Genomic DNA, 17,646 nt, shown 5'->3' with positions numbered 1-17,646 from the left:
GTTTGGTTTCTAAAGAAAAGTGGAAATAAATAAATAAATAAAATAGAATATATAATGATTTTTCAGTTATTTGGTAGAATAGAAAGTTAAAGGAAAAGAAAATTAACTTCTCTTCTCATATTTAATTGAGTAGAAAATGAGAAACAAATATATATTTATAAAACAATATAAATACCTTTAAAGAGAAATAATGACAACATAAATATGCTCTCAATAATAAAAAAAATCAATTACGTATAATTCTATTCTAAAAATTAGTATAGAATAAAATTACTATCACATAAATTTTATTTATAAAAGTTTTATTAATATTTCAGTAAAAAAACATTGTAAATTGTAACAGTAAATAAAAAACACATTATAGTATTGTAGTACTAGAATAGAGTGGAGCGCGTACTTCGGAATGAGGGCAGGTAAGTATTCTTGGCCGGTTTGTAACCACGTGATCCTTTTTATAGTCCACTGTGCTGTGAACTCATCAGCCCCATTTTCTGACTTTTTGCCCTTTTCTCTTGGGATCTGAAACTTAGGTTTTGGATAAATTTTTTAGTAACCAATTATTGAAGTTATAAATTAGATCAATTTATACTACTATATCACAACTTTTAGATGAATTCTTTTTTTATAAAAATAAAATGCATAATTTCATAGTAACTTATACCAAAAAAATTAATTTATTTTTCCTTTATATTTTCTTCTCTTATAAATACTTATAAAAAAATTATTCAAACATAACTTTATTACAATTTCAATTAGGATATAACATCATTAATGCTTCCATCTACATTTACTAACTTATTGTAACAAATTAATTTAGCAGTTTGTCTATTAAATCAAGTAATAAAAGAAAGATAGTGCTAGAGAGTGGCGTTCCATTTGGAATTTCCACCCAGTATTTTATGTTGAGATTATGATTATGATTTGATTTGATTTCTCCATAATGAGTAGTGAGTATTTGGTGGGAAAGTTAACTTTTCCACGACGATGATGTTTGTGAGTCAAATCAACGCAGCATTGGATGCGCACGCTACAAAATGAGACAGACTGTGCCTCAAAGTTTGTTGGATTAGATATGATATGATGATTTTTTTCTAGAACAGAAGCAGTTTCTCAAACTCGTTGCCTCTGAACTTTCACTTTCACTGAATTTCAGCACAAAAAGATTGCAAAAGCGCTCCCTACCTCTGTTGGGTCTGTTTCAAATCTGCAATTTGCATACTTGTGGAGCCATAAGCTTGCTATGTGTACGATACCCAACTTTTTTTTCCCTTTATTTGATCTTACCTCTCTTTGTGGATCTAAAATGTTGTTTCTTTCTTCTGCAGTGTCGTGTAGTAATGAGTTGTTACTTGTTAGAATTAGATTGCCACACTTTGAAGTGAGGCGATTTGATTGAATTGGAAGTTAATGCCTTTTTGTTCAAACAAAATCATTGGTTCTCTCTTTGTGTATATATGCTTATTTAAGTTTCAAATTTGATGATTCTTGAGTTTGATTTAGCTTGTCTTTTGGTGAAGTTGGATTCCTTTTACCCTTCTCTGGGTTCTGTTAATGATTTAGATTTGACTCTGCTTCATCGCAACCATTGTGATTTGGTAGTGAATTTTTTCTATGTGGGCTAGTTCTTTTTCTCTCCCCTTGCTTCCATGATAGATTATTATAGTTGCCATTCTCATCCTGAAGTTATGAAGTGTGGTTGTTGTTGTCTCATGGCATACAAAGAGAGAGTACATTATGAGTACCTCTTTTGTTTTGAAATCATGATGCACAGTCTATAATGTTTTTGAATTATTTCAGAATTGCTGTTCTGATGTTGTTGATTTGATGCTGGAATGGAACTATGTTTTTGTTAGTGAATCTAGTAACTCCCCATCCCATTCCTCTTTCTCTTGCATAATATGACACATCTCTTTATTTCTATAGTTAGGCTTTGTTTGGATAAATTTATCTATAAGTACTTATAGGAAAAGGATTGAGCTCCTTCCATTAATTAAAATTAAATTTTTGCCTTTAACTTTTATAGAAGCTCTTTCATCTAATTTTTTGGAAAGTTAAATCATCTAATTTCTCGAAAAGTTAAAGTGTATAAGTTGATTTTATTGTAAGAAAGAAGCTCAATTCATTTATCTTATTTTATTTTTCGGTTAGTACTTGTAGAGAAATTTATCCAAACTGGTCTTAATTCTAGAACTGATAGAAGACAAACCAAACCAAATAATTTGTAAGGAATTTATGACTTTACATCTCAAATCACTGTAATTTGTAACTGTAACAGATCATTGAATAATTCTACTGGGAACATCCATCTCAAAGACAGGAACATTTGGATCTTGAATTGGAGGTGTTACTAATAGAAGCATGGCTAAGAGTGTGGAAGGTATAAAAGGGGGAGGAGGATCCATCAAGCTAGGTACCACTGGAACAATCAGTTCCTTAATGACAAGGGAATTGGATCACATCTCTTCTGCACCAAAGAAGCAGGTATCTTCAACAAGAAGTAAAACTCAAACACTTCCTGTTTCAGTTCCCTGTGGCAGTACAAGTACAACCCAAAAAAGACTACAACAAAGAAAATCATCAGTTGAAGCCGGTAGCAGTGGAAGCAGTAAAAATACAAACCGTAGAGTCCCTGGCAATGGCATGCCACAGAAAACAAAAACTAATAGCAGAAATACACAGAGAATACCTATGCTAGGTTCTGATAAATGTTCAGTGGTCAGAACTCCAGAGAGGGGAAAAAATGATAAAAAGATACCTAACATTGTTGAAATCGTGGACATAAAATGTGGGAATGCAGAAAAGGCTTGGGCCACACCCTTGGCAAGTCGTCTCAAGAAGCTTGGTTTTTCGAAGCTATCTGAGAGCATAATCTAGATCTGAAATTTTTTCATGTCGGACTTCAGGTTCCTGTAACTAAAGGCTGAGGAACCATTTGGCCTACCATTGTCTGATACATCCACCATAGAACACATACTTGGTAAAAGCTTGCTGCTTCCTCGCTTTTTCTTTGTACTTTCTTCTACTACTGTAGATACAATTGTGGTTCTAGAACTTGTACTAATGGATGAACTCACCTCTGTGGTTGGGGACTTATTCCTTTGTGAATTTGAATCAATCCTGCTGAAGTACTGAATTTCTTGCATTATGAGTGATGCAACTGTGCCTCGGGTTCCTATTTCCACTGGGGGAAATTCAGCCTTATCTTTTGTGTCATTTGAGTCAAGGGTAGTGGATTTGAGCATGCTTTTGTTGGTTGGTGTTGGGGAGAAAGCAAAATCTTTTGATTTAAGGGTGGCTTGTGGGTTTGTTCTAGAGGGGAAACTGCAGGGACTCTGAGGCATTTCTTTTGTTACAAAAGATGTGGTTTCACAAGAATTCTTCACCTTATGTTCTATATTTGAAACTGAAATGCATGGCATAGGTCTATGTAGATAGATGGAAATTGGTTGATGACATAGTCAGTGCATTCATGTGCTTGTAGTTATAACACTCTAGTGCTAACTACTATGCCACCTTTTTAAGTTTCATCATGTTCTTAAGTACATGCTACTAGCTAGGTCGTTATTTGGAACTCTTGTCACTGCAGAGTGGATCTGATGGGATTCATGTGAAAGGTAAAAGTAGGACGATCTCTTCCATTGACTTTTTTTAAGTAAATTGGTGTTTTAGTTGGCAAGGAATAGTAAGCTAACTAAATCAGGAAAGCAACTATTTATTTGAGTGTTTCAGGTTAAGGGAGTTGTGGATGATTTTGCTTCGGTTGGCTCTATCTTTGGTTTCATATGGGGTTCTGCAGGAGTGTGAGAAAGAAGTAACATTATTTACGAAATCTATATTTATCAATGAGTTAAGTTGTTATTTTGAAATAAGCCAAAAACCATGCCATTAGGAAACCAAGATGCATGATTCATGTATCTTAATTCCCTCCCACAAGGTGTGACACAAGTGGCTATTAGTCTAGACCCTTTAAGTATATGGTAGAGATTTGATTTTTTTTATCATGCGAATAGAAAAGTATCCGTGATTAGAAGAATTACTCCTTCAATGCTACTCTACTCTTTTAAAAGATTAGTTTCATAACTTTCCGGCTATGGAAACACTATTGAGTCCAATTCAGAATCTAAAAAAATATGTATCTTAATTCACTCAAAAATTGTTGATTTGTAACTATAGTTTTATGCTATCTGAATCTTCCTTTGGTATATTTAAATATTATCTGCGTTATGGAATCCATTTCTTCCCTTTATTCTACTTATGTGCAGAAATTTATTGCCACCCTACTTTACTACCCAAAAGAGAAGGAGCAAGTTTGAGGAACTTGTGCCTTACTCTTCAGAAACCGCCAATCCTACTGGACCATCGTCACGGCCTTTGCTTTGGTGACACTCACGGGTAGTTCGTTTCACTTCTTAGACATAGATTCCATTTCATAAGGTGGAAAAACAAAATCTTTATAACCAAAGCTAAGGAGTGTCTCATTCACGAAAAGGACCAGGTCCTTACTATTTATCCATATAGTGTGCATTTTAAGAATATACCAGTTCCTTCAAAATTATACCTATCTTTTTGTTGAGGAGATAAAACAACTATAAATAGGTGAGGCATAGGGTTGTTAAATCAGATAATATGAAAGTTAAAGCCTAGATGATTAATCAAGTTTGGTTTAAATTTTAAGTAATCCTAACAAATTTAATTTAGGTTGGGTCAAGTCATTCAATTACTAAAATAATTACTAAGGAAGTTTGGAAAAATAAGAAAAAAATTATAAGCATATTCTTTCATTCTATTGAAACATCATAAATCAAAATCAATAATAACTTAAAAAAAGTTCCTCTCAACTTCGTAAAGTGTCGTGCAACAAAAATCTCCTCTTTCTAAATCTTGTCATAAGCCAAGCAAAATGCCTTCGTTTGCATCATCTCGTTGTAGCTTTTAAGATAATTAACGTAAAAGTTAGAAGTGGTGTTATTTAGTACGAAAACTGGCAGTATGAATTCATATAAATTTAAAGTTTAACAATCTAAGCGTTGCATAAAAATTCAGGAAGGCAAGTGAGAGAGTGAAAATTGTCTCCAATAAATTCACGCCATTTAAGATTTCGTGTAGACTCGTATATATATCTTTCAGCAATTTATTTAGATTATAAAGCAATCTTATAATTTTAATAAAGGAAATAACTTTTTTGTGATGAACAAAATATAGAATCATGATCAAAAGATAACAAATTTATTTTCAGGCCAAGGATTTAAACTCAGATTTTAATTTTTAGTAAAATTCCACTAGATAATAAGCACGGAGATTAAAACCTTAGTCAAATATCATAATATAGCATCTTTCCGCTTTCAATTTTTATCATTAAATTGCAGAATTCTTTCATGTTAAACTTGTGGGATCATGGGATGTTTAACATATTTCATGCTAATAACTTGTATCGAGTCTGTCACATCCTGCCACACCGTAGTGATTTGCATACTAACCAGAGCAAACATTCATGTAAAAATAAAACACCATATACACAGGATTTCACCAGATACAGGTAGTTTATACTTACATATTACACACAGACACAGGCTGCTATCAAGAATAGCTAGCTATTCGTTACAAGAGTACATGTATAACAGTTACTGCTTAAAATAAAGCTCAAGAAGCTTCTTCAAAGTGTCAAATACACTTGTGAAAGGATTAAGCTCAATAGGGGCGTTGAGTCCTAGATCAGGAAATTGGTTTGTAAGTGCCTGCTGCATTCCAGACATAGACATCATAGCTGCCAACTGACTATTGGACATTACTTCACAATCCTGAGGCGTATCTTTAATTTTGCTAGGATCATATCCATAGTTTGCAAGGTAAGACTTGTACTTCTCTATAAATTCAGGTCCAGGGTTAGGTGTCCTTGAGTATATCTGTGATATTGATCACAGGGGAATCAACACTATAAGCAAAAACAAATCATACACTTCCATGCTAGTTAATAGCTATTAATTATAAATCTTATGATGCAGCATTGTTTCTTTTATTTATCTTAACATTTGAATGAAGTTCAATAGCTGCAGAGTTAGAATGCTTGCTTAGCACATGATCAAGATTCAGGAGTATTTAAGCTACATTTTATAGTTTCTTAAATACCTGAATAAAACTTTGATCCTTAGCTCCTGAAACAAGAGAAAAATTGTCATAATCTGTAGCAATCACATCATAAGGTTCCTTGGGAATGAATGGCAGTGTAGGAAAGCGGAGATAGCATTTTTCTTTGATCATTTCCTGCTTCTCTAGCTGTGTCTCAGTTTTCCCCAAATCTTCTTCTGAAAGACATTGAACCCTTCCTCTAATTCCAGTTATAAATCCATTAGGGCCTCCATGAACACAAAAGGTATCAACTTGGATAGATGGTGCTTCCCTATCAAATGTATATACACCCTGAAATATCATTAGTATACCCAAATCAATATCAAGAAGCTTGTCCATGCCAAATAAGGTAAATGATAAATCTTATCTCCAAGATGTACTAACTGTTATACTACTGAATGGTAGAATTTTCCGCACATGCCTAATAAATGAACAACCTTAGGATTCTGTCTGTGCCTCCAAATTCAACAATTTATTATAAAGAATATGAAGTTAATTAGGGAAAGATGTTGGAAGAGCATAAATATAATGGGCTCTTTTCTATACCAAATGTTGTCCTGTATATTTACGGCTATATTTATTTTAGCATTTACCTGAGTGCAATGACAGTCTTCTTGGCCTTGTCCTGCAAATCCACGTTTAAGTGAAGCAACTTCGAACCATCTTCCTGAATATCTTACAGGGTCAAAGTCCTTGGCTGTCATTCCTCTCATCATCATTAGATTTGAACCTTTTTCATTCTCAAATGGTGAAGTAACTGCGTTCTCACTGGCACTGGCAAGTTGGCATATATTATTTGGTGCACGAGATAGATCTGCTGCAATAGTCTGTTAATGAAATAAATGAGCACACATTAGATAAACTCATTCATCATAAGAATATACATCTATTTTCTAGATTTTTAATCAATGAATAATATTCTCTATTTGCTGCATTTCCAAAACCATAAAAACATCCAGCCTTTGTAAGAGCTCCAATATGGGAAAAATTCAAGGGTGATACAAAATATTTGTACGAGTAAAGAGATCCACATAAGAAAGTAATGGCACCAGATAACGCAAACTACAATTATTAATATTTAATAGCAATGACTTTTGTTTTGGCCAATGTCCATGTAATTATGGAGTCATAGAAAAGGATTGCAAACCACTATAGCTAAAGTCTCTATACACTACCAATCTACCATCAAGAAAGGTTTTAAAAAATGACTTGTGACCATGATTTCGGCCACAACATCAAGGTTTTTAGAGTCACTACGACTGAATCGTGATTGCAATTGTGGCCGCATCAGCTGCATTTGTCCACAATTTCCTGCAACATTAAGGATCATGACAAAACTACAATTGTGACCACAATTTAAAACCTTGCTATCATGTATTTGGGAAAAAAAAATATTGTGAGAACGTTAAGTAAGTCCTCCTAATGGGTATTGGAGATATCACATCTTGAAGTTGCATGATTTACTGAAATGTCAATAGTAAAACTTTTGGATTGTGGTATACAACACAAACCTGATTTGCTGGAGAAATAAATATCAAGGAAGCAGCAAGCCCAGATAAGACATGCTTTGTCAGAACCTTACTTGGGACTTCCAACGAGCACTTCACCAATGTCCTTCCTGACACTGTCCTGCATTGTCTGTAAACAAAATTCCATCCAATTTGAACAAAAGAAAAACAGAAAGATAAATTACAAAAAATATTATTCACACAATCCCAGATCGAGTATCAAGTTTTAGCAAAAGAGTTTATATTTAACAGTATCTACTAATGAAGAGACAAAAAATGCACTTAGAATCCAAATGAAAGAGGAGGACCACAATGAGGAAAAAAAAGGAGTCTGCAATCTAATTCACTAAAAGTTGGTTATTACACAACAAAATTCTGGGAGTATTAAAAAGGAAATTCATTCAGGAATGCTATGTATATGAATATGGAAAAGCTACATTACATAAACTGAAAATTGAAGTACACCAAAAAAAAAAAAAACTGAGAATTGAATGAAGAAGCAAAAAAAAAAAAAAAGTCTGCAAGAAAAATGGGAAAAAAGTCATTGTTAAAAGGCTTGAAATTATGAGTAAATATTAAAAGAAAAATCTAAGGGAGTGTTCCAGAATGGAAAAACAAATAAAGGGACATAAACATAAGTGAAGCAACAAAATTTCAACAATAATTATTGCTAAAGATGAAAAAGGAGAGAAAAGAATTAGATTTGTTACCTCAGATAAGAAGAGTGAGGTGGAGGAGGTGATGCTCGTAGAAGAACCTCTACCATGTCTTTGCCTTTTCACTTGTCTACTACAGTTGCCCATTCTCAACTTTCTACTCTGCTTGGTTTCTATGACAAAAAGATCCTCTTGAAACATCATCGTCCAAGGTCCCATGAATCAAACTGGGCCTGTCTCACGGATCACATTTTTGGATTTTATGTTCAAGGCCCAATTTGTGAGCTATCTGTACAACCACTTTAACTAACTATATTATTCAGTTGAAGGCTTAAAGCTAACTAACAGTTGATGAACTATCAATTGATCCTAACACCTTTCTTCTGACCATCAAATAATAATAAACATGAAACCATATTATCTAACACACTTTTTCTCATACATATTTTTATTGATTAATTAAAAAATTTCTTTAAATAAAGTGAAACCGAAGCAATTTTGTGATTCCTACCAATTTCAACTAATAATAAAAAATTCTGTTAGAAAGAGTGTAATAAAAAGGTAAAATACATTCAATTTCTCTATAATCTAAGATCAACTTATGCACCATAACTTTTATAGAAATTAAATGAAAAAAAAAACTTCTATAAATTAAGTGCAAAAATTTACTTTATCTTTTTCTTCTTATAAGTACTTATAAATAAGTTTATCCAAATAAAACCTTAATATTTACACATTAGTAAATGTGTGTAAGGAGTGATGAACAACTAACATCTTTTTATTTATTTAAATTAGAAAAGAAGTCAGAAAGCATTTTCTCAGCTAGTTAAAATATGAGAACAATTTTGTTTAAGATTTTTCTTGATTCATAACAAATTAACAATAATAAAAACGTAGGTTTATTTGTGTCATGTGTTTGCTCATGTTTGTATGTACGCCAGGCTTGTACATGATATTAGGATTAGTGATTGAATTCTATCTAAGAGAAGTGTTTTTTTTTTTTTCAATTCCTAATTGCGTTGTTCATTTTGGGTTTATATTGAAATAATAGGCAGGAATCTCAAACCGTTTTTATTTATTGGTGGTGACGAGACCAAAGCCAAAAACTAGTGGGAGAATTAATGGCTAACGCCAAATTTAGAGAAAACATGTGAATGAATTGAAAAGTTCTGGGAAAAATTGGTAAGATTTTGTCATTTTAATTAGGTTATAGACAACCTTTAAATTAAATAAATAAATAATGAGGTTTTGCTTTATTCCGTTTTCCCTAAAGTTTTGTTCTTAGGTTCTATTCTCCATAAAGTTACTCTCATGCATGAATTCGATAAAGTATATTATTCCCTTTCCACATTAATCTTATTTAAGCTTTCATTAACTACCAAATATCACTCAGTGAGTTTGGTAAACTATTTTAGTTATCTAGTAACTTATTTAATTACTTTATGAATTTATTTGGCTAAAGTAATTGTTTGATAAATAAATTAATCTCATTTACTTCTAACGTTTTATTTTTCGTTTTCTACTTAAAATAGCGTAACTTGTAGCATATAATTTAACATGGAGTTTTAGCCCCTTTATTCCACAAAAAAAAATATAATTTAAAAAAATTCTTTCATTTTTATCATTAATATTTTAATAAAAAAATTATCATATATAGCCTCCTTTGATGCTATATTACTTATTTTATTTTCTATACTATTAATTCAATTTATTTTTAGTTTTTAATAAAATATTTGATCTGTAAATAGAAAATAATAAGAGATCAAATTAAATTCAACCTAAAAGCATATATTTTATAACTTTCAATTAATTTATCAACTATTTTTGTTAAACATAACTAGTTACCAAATTAGATAAAAACCTACTTATTAAGATTTTTTCTCAAAACATATTGTGGACTACTAATGGAAGAAAAAGTCTCTTTTAAACTTTCAAGCACAAAAATCCCTTTGGGGACGATAGTTTTTCAGATATTGACACTCAATCGAGTTTATTTGTCATTAAAAGAAAGTTGAGTTTTTCTTTTCTTCCATGATAATTGTGAAACATGTCTATTACAAGATATAATAAATTATATTGAATAAGTAGAGGAGATATCCTTTCAGGAGATTGTATAAGAAATAAAGTCTTGACATGCACATGCTGGTCTTTAGCCTACTGTATTTTATTAAAAAATAAAATAAATGTAGAAACAACCAATACTTATTATTTCTTTTATTATTTCTTGTTAGCATGCGAGCACATTGTACTCAGGATTTTGGCATCTCTGGTGCTTCTATTAATATATATTTGCTTTTTTTTTTATAAAAAAAACTATTTAAAAACAAGCTTAATTTGGAAAGAAAAACAATTGTTTGAAAATTAAATAAATTACATTATTGTGGTTCTTTAGTTGATTATTTGAGTGCTTATATTAAAAAAAAAACATTTTATTAAGTGTGTCTTTTGATATTCTTCTCTACAAATGAAGTGTGGACTGTGCAAGATTTCCAATTTATATAAAGATGATATGCAAACCCACCGAAAGTATTTCACGCACTACACGCATTACTGAATTTTAGCTACGAAGACAAGCATCCCAACTTTGCAAAACCCACTTCGAAACTTTACCAAACTTCCACGATCAAATAAACACAAAAATCAATTTTCAAAGGAACCCATCTCTCAATTACACCGATTACACGTCTTGAAATTAAGCATAATTCCAAGTCGTGTGTTTTTCACTTTCTTTCTGTTTGTCAACACGTGTGTTGGTATTCTAGGCATCAACATCCAACGCAAACTATAGTAAACCTAATTGTAGTTAGTTGATCCCGATTTCAATTTAGTAAACCATTAGCATACTTAATTATCAACGATAATGTTCGTAGTTACGTGTAAGTTAGTGGATTAGTTAATAAAAAATTAGCAGTGGTTACATATATACTAATATCAGTTTGGTGAGAACCTTTTCGTTCATTTCATTACATTATCCAAACCCCATGATCTATGTAACTAACAAAATAAAATCTTATTAAAAAAACATATAAAATATATTACAGATAGATAGGTTGGTGGGTTTAATTAATCAATAAAACTTTAGCTAGATACCTTGCTATGGAGTCTAGACTTTTATAGATGGACCACCTTAAAAAAGGGTACGTAGCATCCCTAATTAAAGTGTATGCAAGGTCAGTCATGGATATAGGTTCATTTAGGGCAACATTTGGAATTACCAAGATTCCACAATAAATTAAATAGGTTTTAGATCTGATGCGGTGTTCATTATCTTTCAGGAAAAACGTGAGGAGAAAGTGAAATTGGTTTCCACAAACTTATCTCGTACCAAGGTTTGCTATCTAGTTGCCGAAATCAAATCAATGTAAACTTCCTAGAACCGATACCAAAGACGCATTCAAATACTGAAAATAAATTTCCAATTTAAATAAAGTGCAAAAACTTACACGTGGCAGTTTCAATTCTCCTCTCGTTGAACTAGAGTGGCATTTTAATGTTTTGTTTTTCTTTTTTACATTATTTTATTTTATTATTCATATTTCTCCTTAGTATAACCAAAAGACAGAAATCTATGAAGGCAAAAATCACGGTTGCTAACTAACACTCGTTTTGTTAAGAGTGAAATGAGTACAAAACTGAGAAGTGAATAGAAATAGAGTGAAAGTTAAAAGATAAGATTTTTTGGTTGACATGAAATAATAAGGAAAAAAAAAATATCCAAACCAGTGATTAAATAGCGAAAAAACGAAGTCAGCAGAATCTTCTTATTTACAATAATCCCGATAATATTTATGTATGTCCCATTGCCTCTATAATCTATTATTTGTGCTGCTATAGTCATTATATGCACACTAAAACTTGTAATGTATTGTATTCCGAGCTAATTATGCAACCCATTATGTCTTGCAAATTGGATCTACAACTATTTAATATTCACATGTGAGAATTTGTATATAAGAATAAAATAGTATTTTTATATTTAATCTAATTTTTCTCTTTGCTTTCTTTTTTGTATTCCTTTTTCTTCTCTTTCTATTCAATTAAAAAATCTGATAATATTTTTGTTTTCAATTTTCTTGGTATTTCTCTTAGACAAAACAATATAAAAAAATCTATCCTATTTTTATTTACTCCGTTTCTTTTTCTTTTTTACAGGAACTTGCACCATTTCTTACTTCGCAAACAGAGTGTAATTAATTTCTTAAAGAAAACAGAGTGTAATTAAGTGATGCTATCTAAAAATCTATAAAATATAAATTTGAGTGAATATTAGCTGCAAGTAATATTTTAAAAGAGAATCATGGCACCCATAGTATGTCGACATCTGATGTGTAGTTCGTTATTTTATTTTATATTTAAAATTTGAATGATACATTTTGGTGTGAGGGAAAAGATAGGAAGGTTGCAGGCTTTTCCTTTATCAAATAGTTTTCACTTTTATGGTGTGAGTGATCAGTAGATTCAGATCCACCAATCAGAGCAGCATTCAGACCAACAAATTGATGGTGTACTGTACCCACTTCCACTATATTCTGTAATCTGTGCCTCCACTGCATTTCCTAATGTGAAAATTAGTTAAAATACTAGACATCTACAATCTAATCAACTGGTCTATTATTCACTTTTTAAATTAGTTAGAAATCAACTCATCTAAGCATTTTATTTTATTTTTATTAATTTCTCAATTATCATTTGTAATTGACTTTAGCAAAACTAATTCAAAAGCGCGTTTAACTTCAAATATATTAGACGTGTCTAACATGCTAAATATTTGTGTGTTTTTATTAACATGCTAATAATAAATGTTTGCTTATTTTGGTTAATAGTATTTTATTAAATATTAGGCGTGTTTAACATGCTAAATATTAAATGTTTACTTATTTTAGTAGATAGTTTATTAAATATTAGGCATCTTTAAGTTTACTATTATTATTAAATAACAGTATATATTTTCATAATTTCATACTAAAATATAAAATTAAACTTTCAAATATATGATATATAATGCTTTTATAAAAAAAAATCAATACTCTTTCAAATTAATTGTTTTTTAATTCATAATTTTCTGGGTACATTTTTAACTTATACTTTTAATATCAAATCAAATAATTAGAATATTGTGTTTTTTTAAAATTAATACATGTATTAAATACTAATGGGGTGGAATATTCTTTATATTCAACAAATATATTTAGCTTATAAAATATTTCAATTCAAACTATAGATATAATTATATTTTATATATTTTTCTTTAAAAATGATAAATATGATTAGAATGATAAGTATGGACCTCTGATTTAGAAACTCTTAAAAAGAGCAGTATCTTTATTATTTCTTGTTTTGAGAAGAAGTCACCATTCACTAAACGGTTCAATCCTTTAATACATGTAATCATTCTCATCATGTCTTCAATTCAATTTCAAACTAATACTAAAATGCTAATAATAATCAGAAAGAAATATCAAAATAAAATGATTTCCTACTTTTTCAGTCATGAATGTTATTATTTTAAAGCACAGAAATTACGCCAAGTGGTCACATCATGCGCCCTCTCCACATCAGATAACTCCTCATCGCACTCGGTTTTTCAATTCCTATCCTATCCCTAACACCACACCCCATAAGATGCCGAATGCATCATGACAAATCACAATTGACAAAGATACATATACTTCTCTCATACCACACCCCATAACATTCTTGTTCCATTTCTTATACAGCCATGAACCTTTTGACATGTAAGAGTGTTAATGAAATACTTTTTTCTTACTTTTTATATAAATATAAAATCTTTGTATAAATAATACAACATGTTATGATTGGTTAATAGTGTTTTGATTTTCCGTTTCTTCACCCCAAACGTACGTTGATTTCAAAGCTTTCTTTCACATATTTTCTAAGAATTGGTGCCGCCAAGAAATCAAACCGATGCAAACAAAATAAACACAAAAACAAGTGTCTTAATCCGATGAAAAAATTATTTTTTCTCAAACTTAATTTTCTTAACCAATTTTCAAACATGTTCTGTGTTGTGTTGCAATTTGCTCTTATCACCCCAAGGTGGTAATGCAAATTTACCAAAGTACCCATCCCTACGCAGAGTTTGGGAAACCGAAATGAAAAATACCGGTCAACTGTCCCCTATATTAAACGGTGGGACCGAGAAACCAAACTAATAGAACAAACACACCGCAACAACAAAGAAGAAGATTATATGAAAGTATTCTGCAAGAGAAAAGAAACCATGCTCGATGGCGAAGAAGATCATTCACGACACCACTAGGAAGATGTCGCAGCTGTGCCAGAAAATCGTTAAGGTCGACGTCCGGTGGGGTGTCCTCAAAAGGGTATCTTTCGTTGGACACTTTTTCCGCTTCATTTGGAACAGACTTCTTGTTTGCTCCGTCGCCGGAAGGCCATCTCAGTACCGGAAACTACCCGTCCGGGACCCCTCTTCTTCGCCGCCGTCCTACGCTGACGACGTCTTCTTTTCCGCTACAACCACCACTGGCGGCTATGACTCCGATTCCGATTTGGTGAACCTCAAGATCAGCTTGTTGGGTGATTGCCATATTGGAAAAACTACTTTTGTGGTCAGCATGTTTCTAACTTTACCATTTTTTTTAAAATTTAACAAAGGTTGTACTAGAAATTTTAAAACTTTTACATTATTATCTACATGGTTAGCAAATAAATAGAAATCTTAAGCTTGCAGTTAGGCTTCGATTTCAGGTCTACGCATATAAGAGAATATTTGTCTCCAGAGATTAATATCTGACTCTCAACGAGGATACCCTCAGCACTCTTTTTTTATTATTATAAAATTCTCAAGCTTATTTATCATGAAAATTAACAAATTTACTATGGAAGTTTGTGATTAGATTCTCCTTCATATTGGTCGAGTGTAGTATCTTTTATTTTAAAGGGTCTAACTAGCTTGGGTTATGTGAATTCCTATTTTCAGATCAAGTATGTGGGGAATGAGCAAGAAAAGAGGAGCTTACAGATGGAAGGATTGAATCTAATGGACAAAACTTTGTCTGTTCAAGGAGCTCGTATTTCATTTAGAATATGGGATGTTGCAGGTGCTTTGCTTAAACCTTACCTTTCTTACAATTTTCTGTGTACTTTTACATTTGCTTTTTTGTTTTTATTCTTATTAGTTTTCTGGGTTTGTTTTTTATGATTTTATTGATGGTAAAGTATTATATTATGTGGCGTGTGTAGGTGATAAAAGGTCCCTGGATCAAATTCCCATGGCTTGTAAAGATTCGGTTGCGATTTTGATTATGTTCGATCTCACCAGTCGTTGTACACTAAATAGGTAGCTGAGACATATTATTATCTGTGTGTCATGAGTTCGGTGGAGGGTTCTTGGAAACGTTAACGATGATTTGCTTTTTTTTTGTACTTTGTTATGTTCGTGCAGTGTTGTTGGATGGTATAGTGAAGCAAGAAAGTGGAATCAGGTACCATAAAAATTAATTTTGCAGGGCTTATATAGTACTATTACTTGAATTGATTTTATTTCACAAAGTGACGCCACTGTTTAAATTATGGTGTAGTTTCCAAAGGCTTTTGGCACGGAAACTCTTTTGATGAAAATAAACGAGAGAAATTTTGAAGTGGTAGTGCAAATGGATTGAGTAACCACATTATGATGATAATGTTTAAATTATGGTGTAGTTTCCAAAGGCTTTTGGCACGGAAACTCTTTTGATGAAAATAAACGAGAGAAATTTTGAAGTGGTAGTGCAAATGGATTGAGTAACCACATTATGATAATAATGAGACTTTACTGACTATTATGACAGGAAAGTGACATTAATTTCTCATTAACATTAGACAGAGAAAGGAACTGATTATTTACTTGTTTTCTTATGCTATTTGTTCAAGGTATCAAAATCATGGCTTGTTAATATAACCAAGTATCCTGTTTTAGGCTGATAATATCAATATTTTGAAGATTTTGACATATTTTTTTGTGAAATTTCTGATGACATTTTGTTCAATTTGCAGACTGCAATTCCAATTCTAATAGGGACCAAGTTTGATGATTTTGTTAGACTTCCCCCAGATGTGCAATGGACAATTGTAACACAGGTAACTGAATATTAATTATTGCTGCAAATTAGGTTTGGTAACTTAAATTTATCGTAAGCATAGTACATGCATGGGGCTGCTTTACTTGTCTTGGTCATTTTCACCTATTGACTCATCCTTGATTGACTCGGGAACAAAGAATAATTCTTCTAATAAATAGGAGTCTTATTTGGAACCTCAGCGTGTGTCATTTATGAAAGTTCTATGTTTCCGCGTTTAGCATTAACTTTGGGGCCTACATGTTGATTAAAGTCGAATCAGTGATGTGTTCACAGGTCTCACTACTTTCTTTTTTTGGCAGAAATTCACGGTTATAACTTTAAATAAAGTTAATAGTACTACTTTTTTTTTTTAATTATCACATTACTTGGCTTTTCAAAATTTAATTAACTTGGTACGGCGCATAAATACAGGCAAGGGCATATGCAAGGGCGATGAAGGCAACCCTTTTCTTTTCAAGTGCAACCCACAACATAAATGTCAACAAAATTTTCAAGTTTATCATGGCCAAGCTCTTTAACTTACCATGGACAGTGGAACGAAATTTGAGAGTTGGAGAACCCATAATTGACTTCTAAATTGTTCTTTACACTGATTCGTATGTATATAGAAGGACAAAAGATAGAGAATAAAAAATAGAATGACAAAGAAAGAAAACAAGTCAACTTTTTCATATTGGCTGGGATCTATCACCATTCACCACCTAGGTACCTAATTTCCATGTCTCAATAGGCCATTTTGACTATACATCTTTAGAGAGTGAGAACCTGAGACGTTGTGACTCGGTTTTTCTGTCGCTGGTAAGCTTACCCCTGTTGTGGCTGAGGTCAAAGCCCACAGGGGTCTTGATAATTTTCTATGTTGCCCTGATAAAGGAGAAATTCTATTTCTATATAATTTTCGTATGATATATTTTTTTATTCATCTAATCTAATGCTATAAATATACTCTCTAACACATTTTCTTTTTATCATTGTTCAAGATTTATTAGAAATTGTAGTTTATGTGTGAGAATGATAAAAAGATTTAATATATAATTTTTTCATTTAAAGTAAAATATTTATCCTCACAAGTTTCAATCTCTGTCTCTCTTGTTTGAGACGCTTTTATTTTTTAAAATTTGACATGTTTTGTGTCATTGTGTGTCTGGTGTAAGTAATAAGAGTGATACAAAAATTAAACAAGGTAAAATAGTAAAATTCTCTCTGTTTTATGCTTTCTAATTTTCTACATTCATTTTGTATTAAGAGAGAAAT

General features: G+C 31.7%; 3 protein-coding genes across 6 annotated transcripts; 2 read left to right on the top strand and 1 right to left on the bottom strand.

The window, feature by feature from the left end:
• The first annotated feature begins 828 nt into the window (after positions 1-828).
• Positions 829-4,229, top strand: LOC100788941 (uncharacterized). 4 transcript variants are annotated; one of them, XR_003265437.2, is made up of 3 exons: positions 829-1,244; positions 2,276-3,614; positions 3,730-4,229. XR_003265437.2 is itself a non-coding variant. In XM_003519518.5 (2 exons), the coding sequence occupies exon 2, from the start codon at positions 2,359-2,361 to the stop codon at positions 2,872-2,874; it is 516 nt and encodes a 171-aa protein (XP_003519566.1). In that variant the 5' UTR covers positions 829-1,244; positions 2,276-2,358; the 3' UTR covers positions 2,875-4,229. The 4 variants fall into 4 exon arrangements, 3 of the variants coding, with proteins under 3 accessions (XP_003519566.1, XP_040865475.1, XP_040865477.1); XM_003519518.5 differs by having other exon boundaries at positions 2,276-4,229; XM_041009541.1 differs by lacking the exon at positions 829-1,244 and adding an exon at positions 1,268-1,448 and having other exon boundaries at positions 2,276-4,229.
• A 1,235-nt stretch (positions 4,230-5,464) lies between these two features.
• CHL (chloroplastic lipocalin) lies at positions 5,465-8,454 on the bottom strand. Its single transcript, NM_001289318.2, has 5 exons — positions 8,345-8,454; positions 7,638-7,764; positions 6,720-6,953; positions 6,127-6,417; positions 5,465-5,903 (listed from the first exon to the last, which is right to left on the bottom strand). Exons 1-5 carry the CDS (start codon positions 8,398-8,400, stop codon positions 5,622-5,624), a joined length of 990 nt encoding a protein of 329 aa, NP_001276247.2. The 5' UTR covers positions 8,401-8,454; the 3' UTR covers positions 5,465-5,621.
• A 5,488-nt stretch (positions 8,455-13,942) lies between these two features.
• On the top strand, positions 13,943-17,282 carry LOC100788413 (septum-promoting GTP-binding protein 1). The gene is made up of 6 exons (XM_003519517.5): positions 13,943-14,880; positions 15,252-15,372; positions 15,515-15,611; positions 15,717-15,756; positions 16,307-16,390; positions 16,804-17,282. The coding sequence occupies exons 1-6, from the start codon at positions 14,539-14,541 to the stop codon at positions 16,966-16,968; spliced, it is 849 nt and encodes a 282-aa protein (XP_003519565.1). The 5' UTR covers positions 13,943-14,538; the 3' UTR covers positions 16,969-17,282.
• The last annotated feature ends 364 nt before the right edge of the window (positions 17,283-17,646 follow it).

The sequence above is a fragment of the Glycine max genome, chromosome 2 (genome assembly GCF_000004515.6).
Source record: "Glycine max cultivar Williams 82 chromosome 2, Glycine_max_v4.0, whole genome shotgun sequence".
Taxonomy (NCBI): domain Eukaryota; kingdom Viridiplantae; phylum Streptophyta; class Magnoliopsida; order Fabales; family Fabaceae; genus Glycine; species Glycine max.
This window is presented reverse-complemented; position numbering and strand designations above follow the sequence as displayed.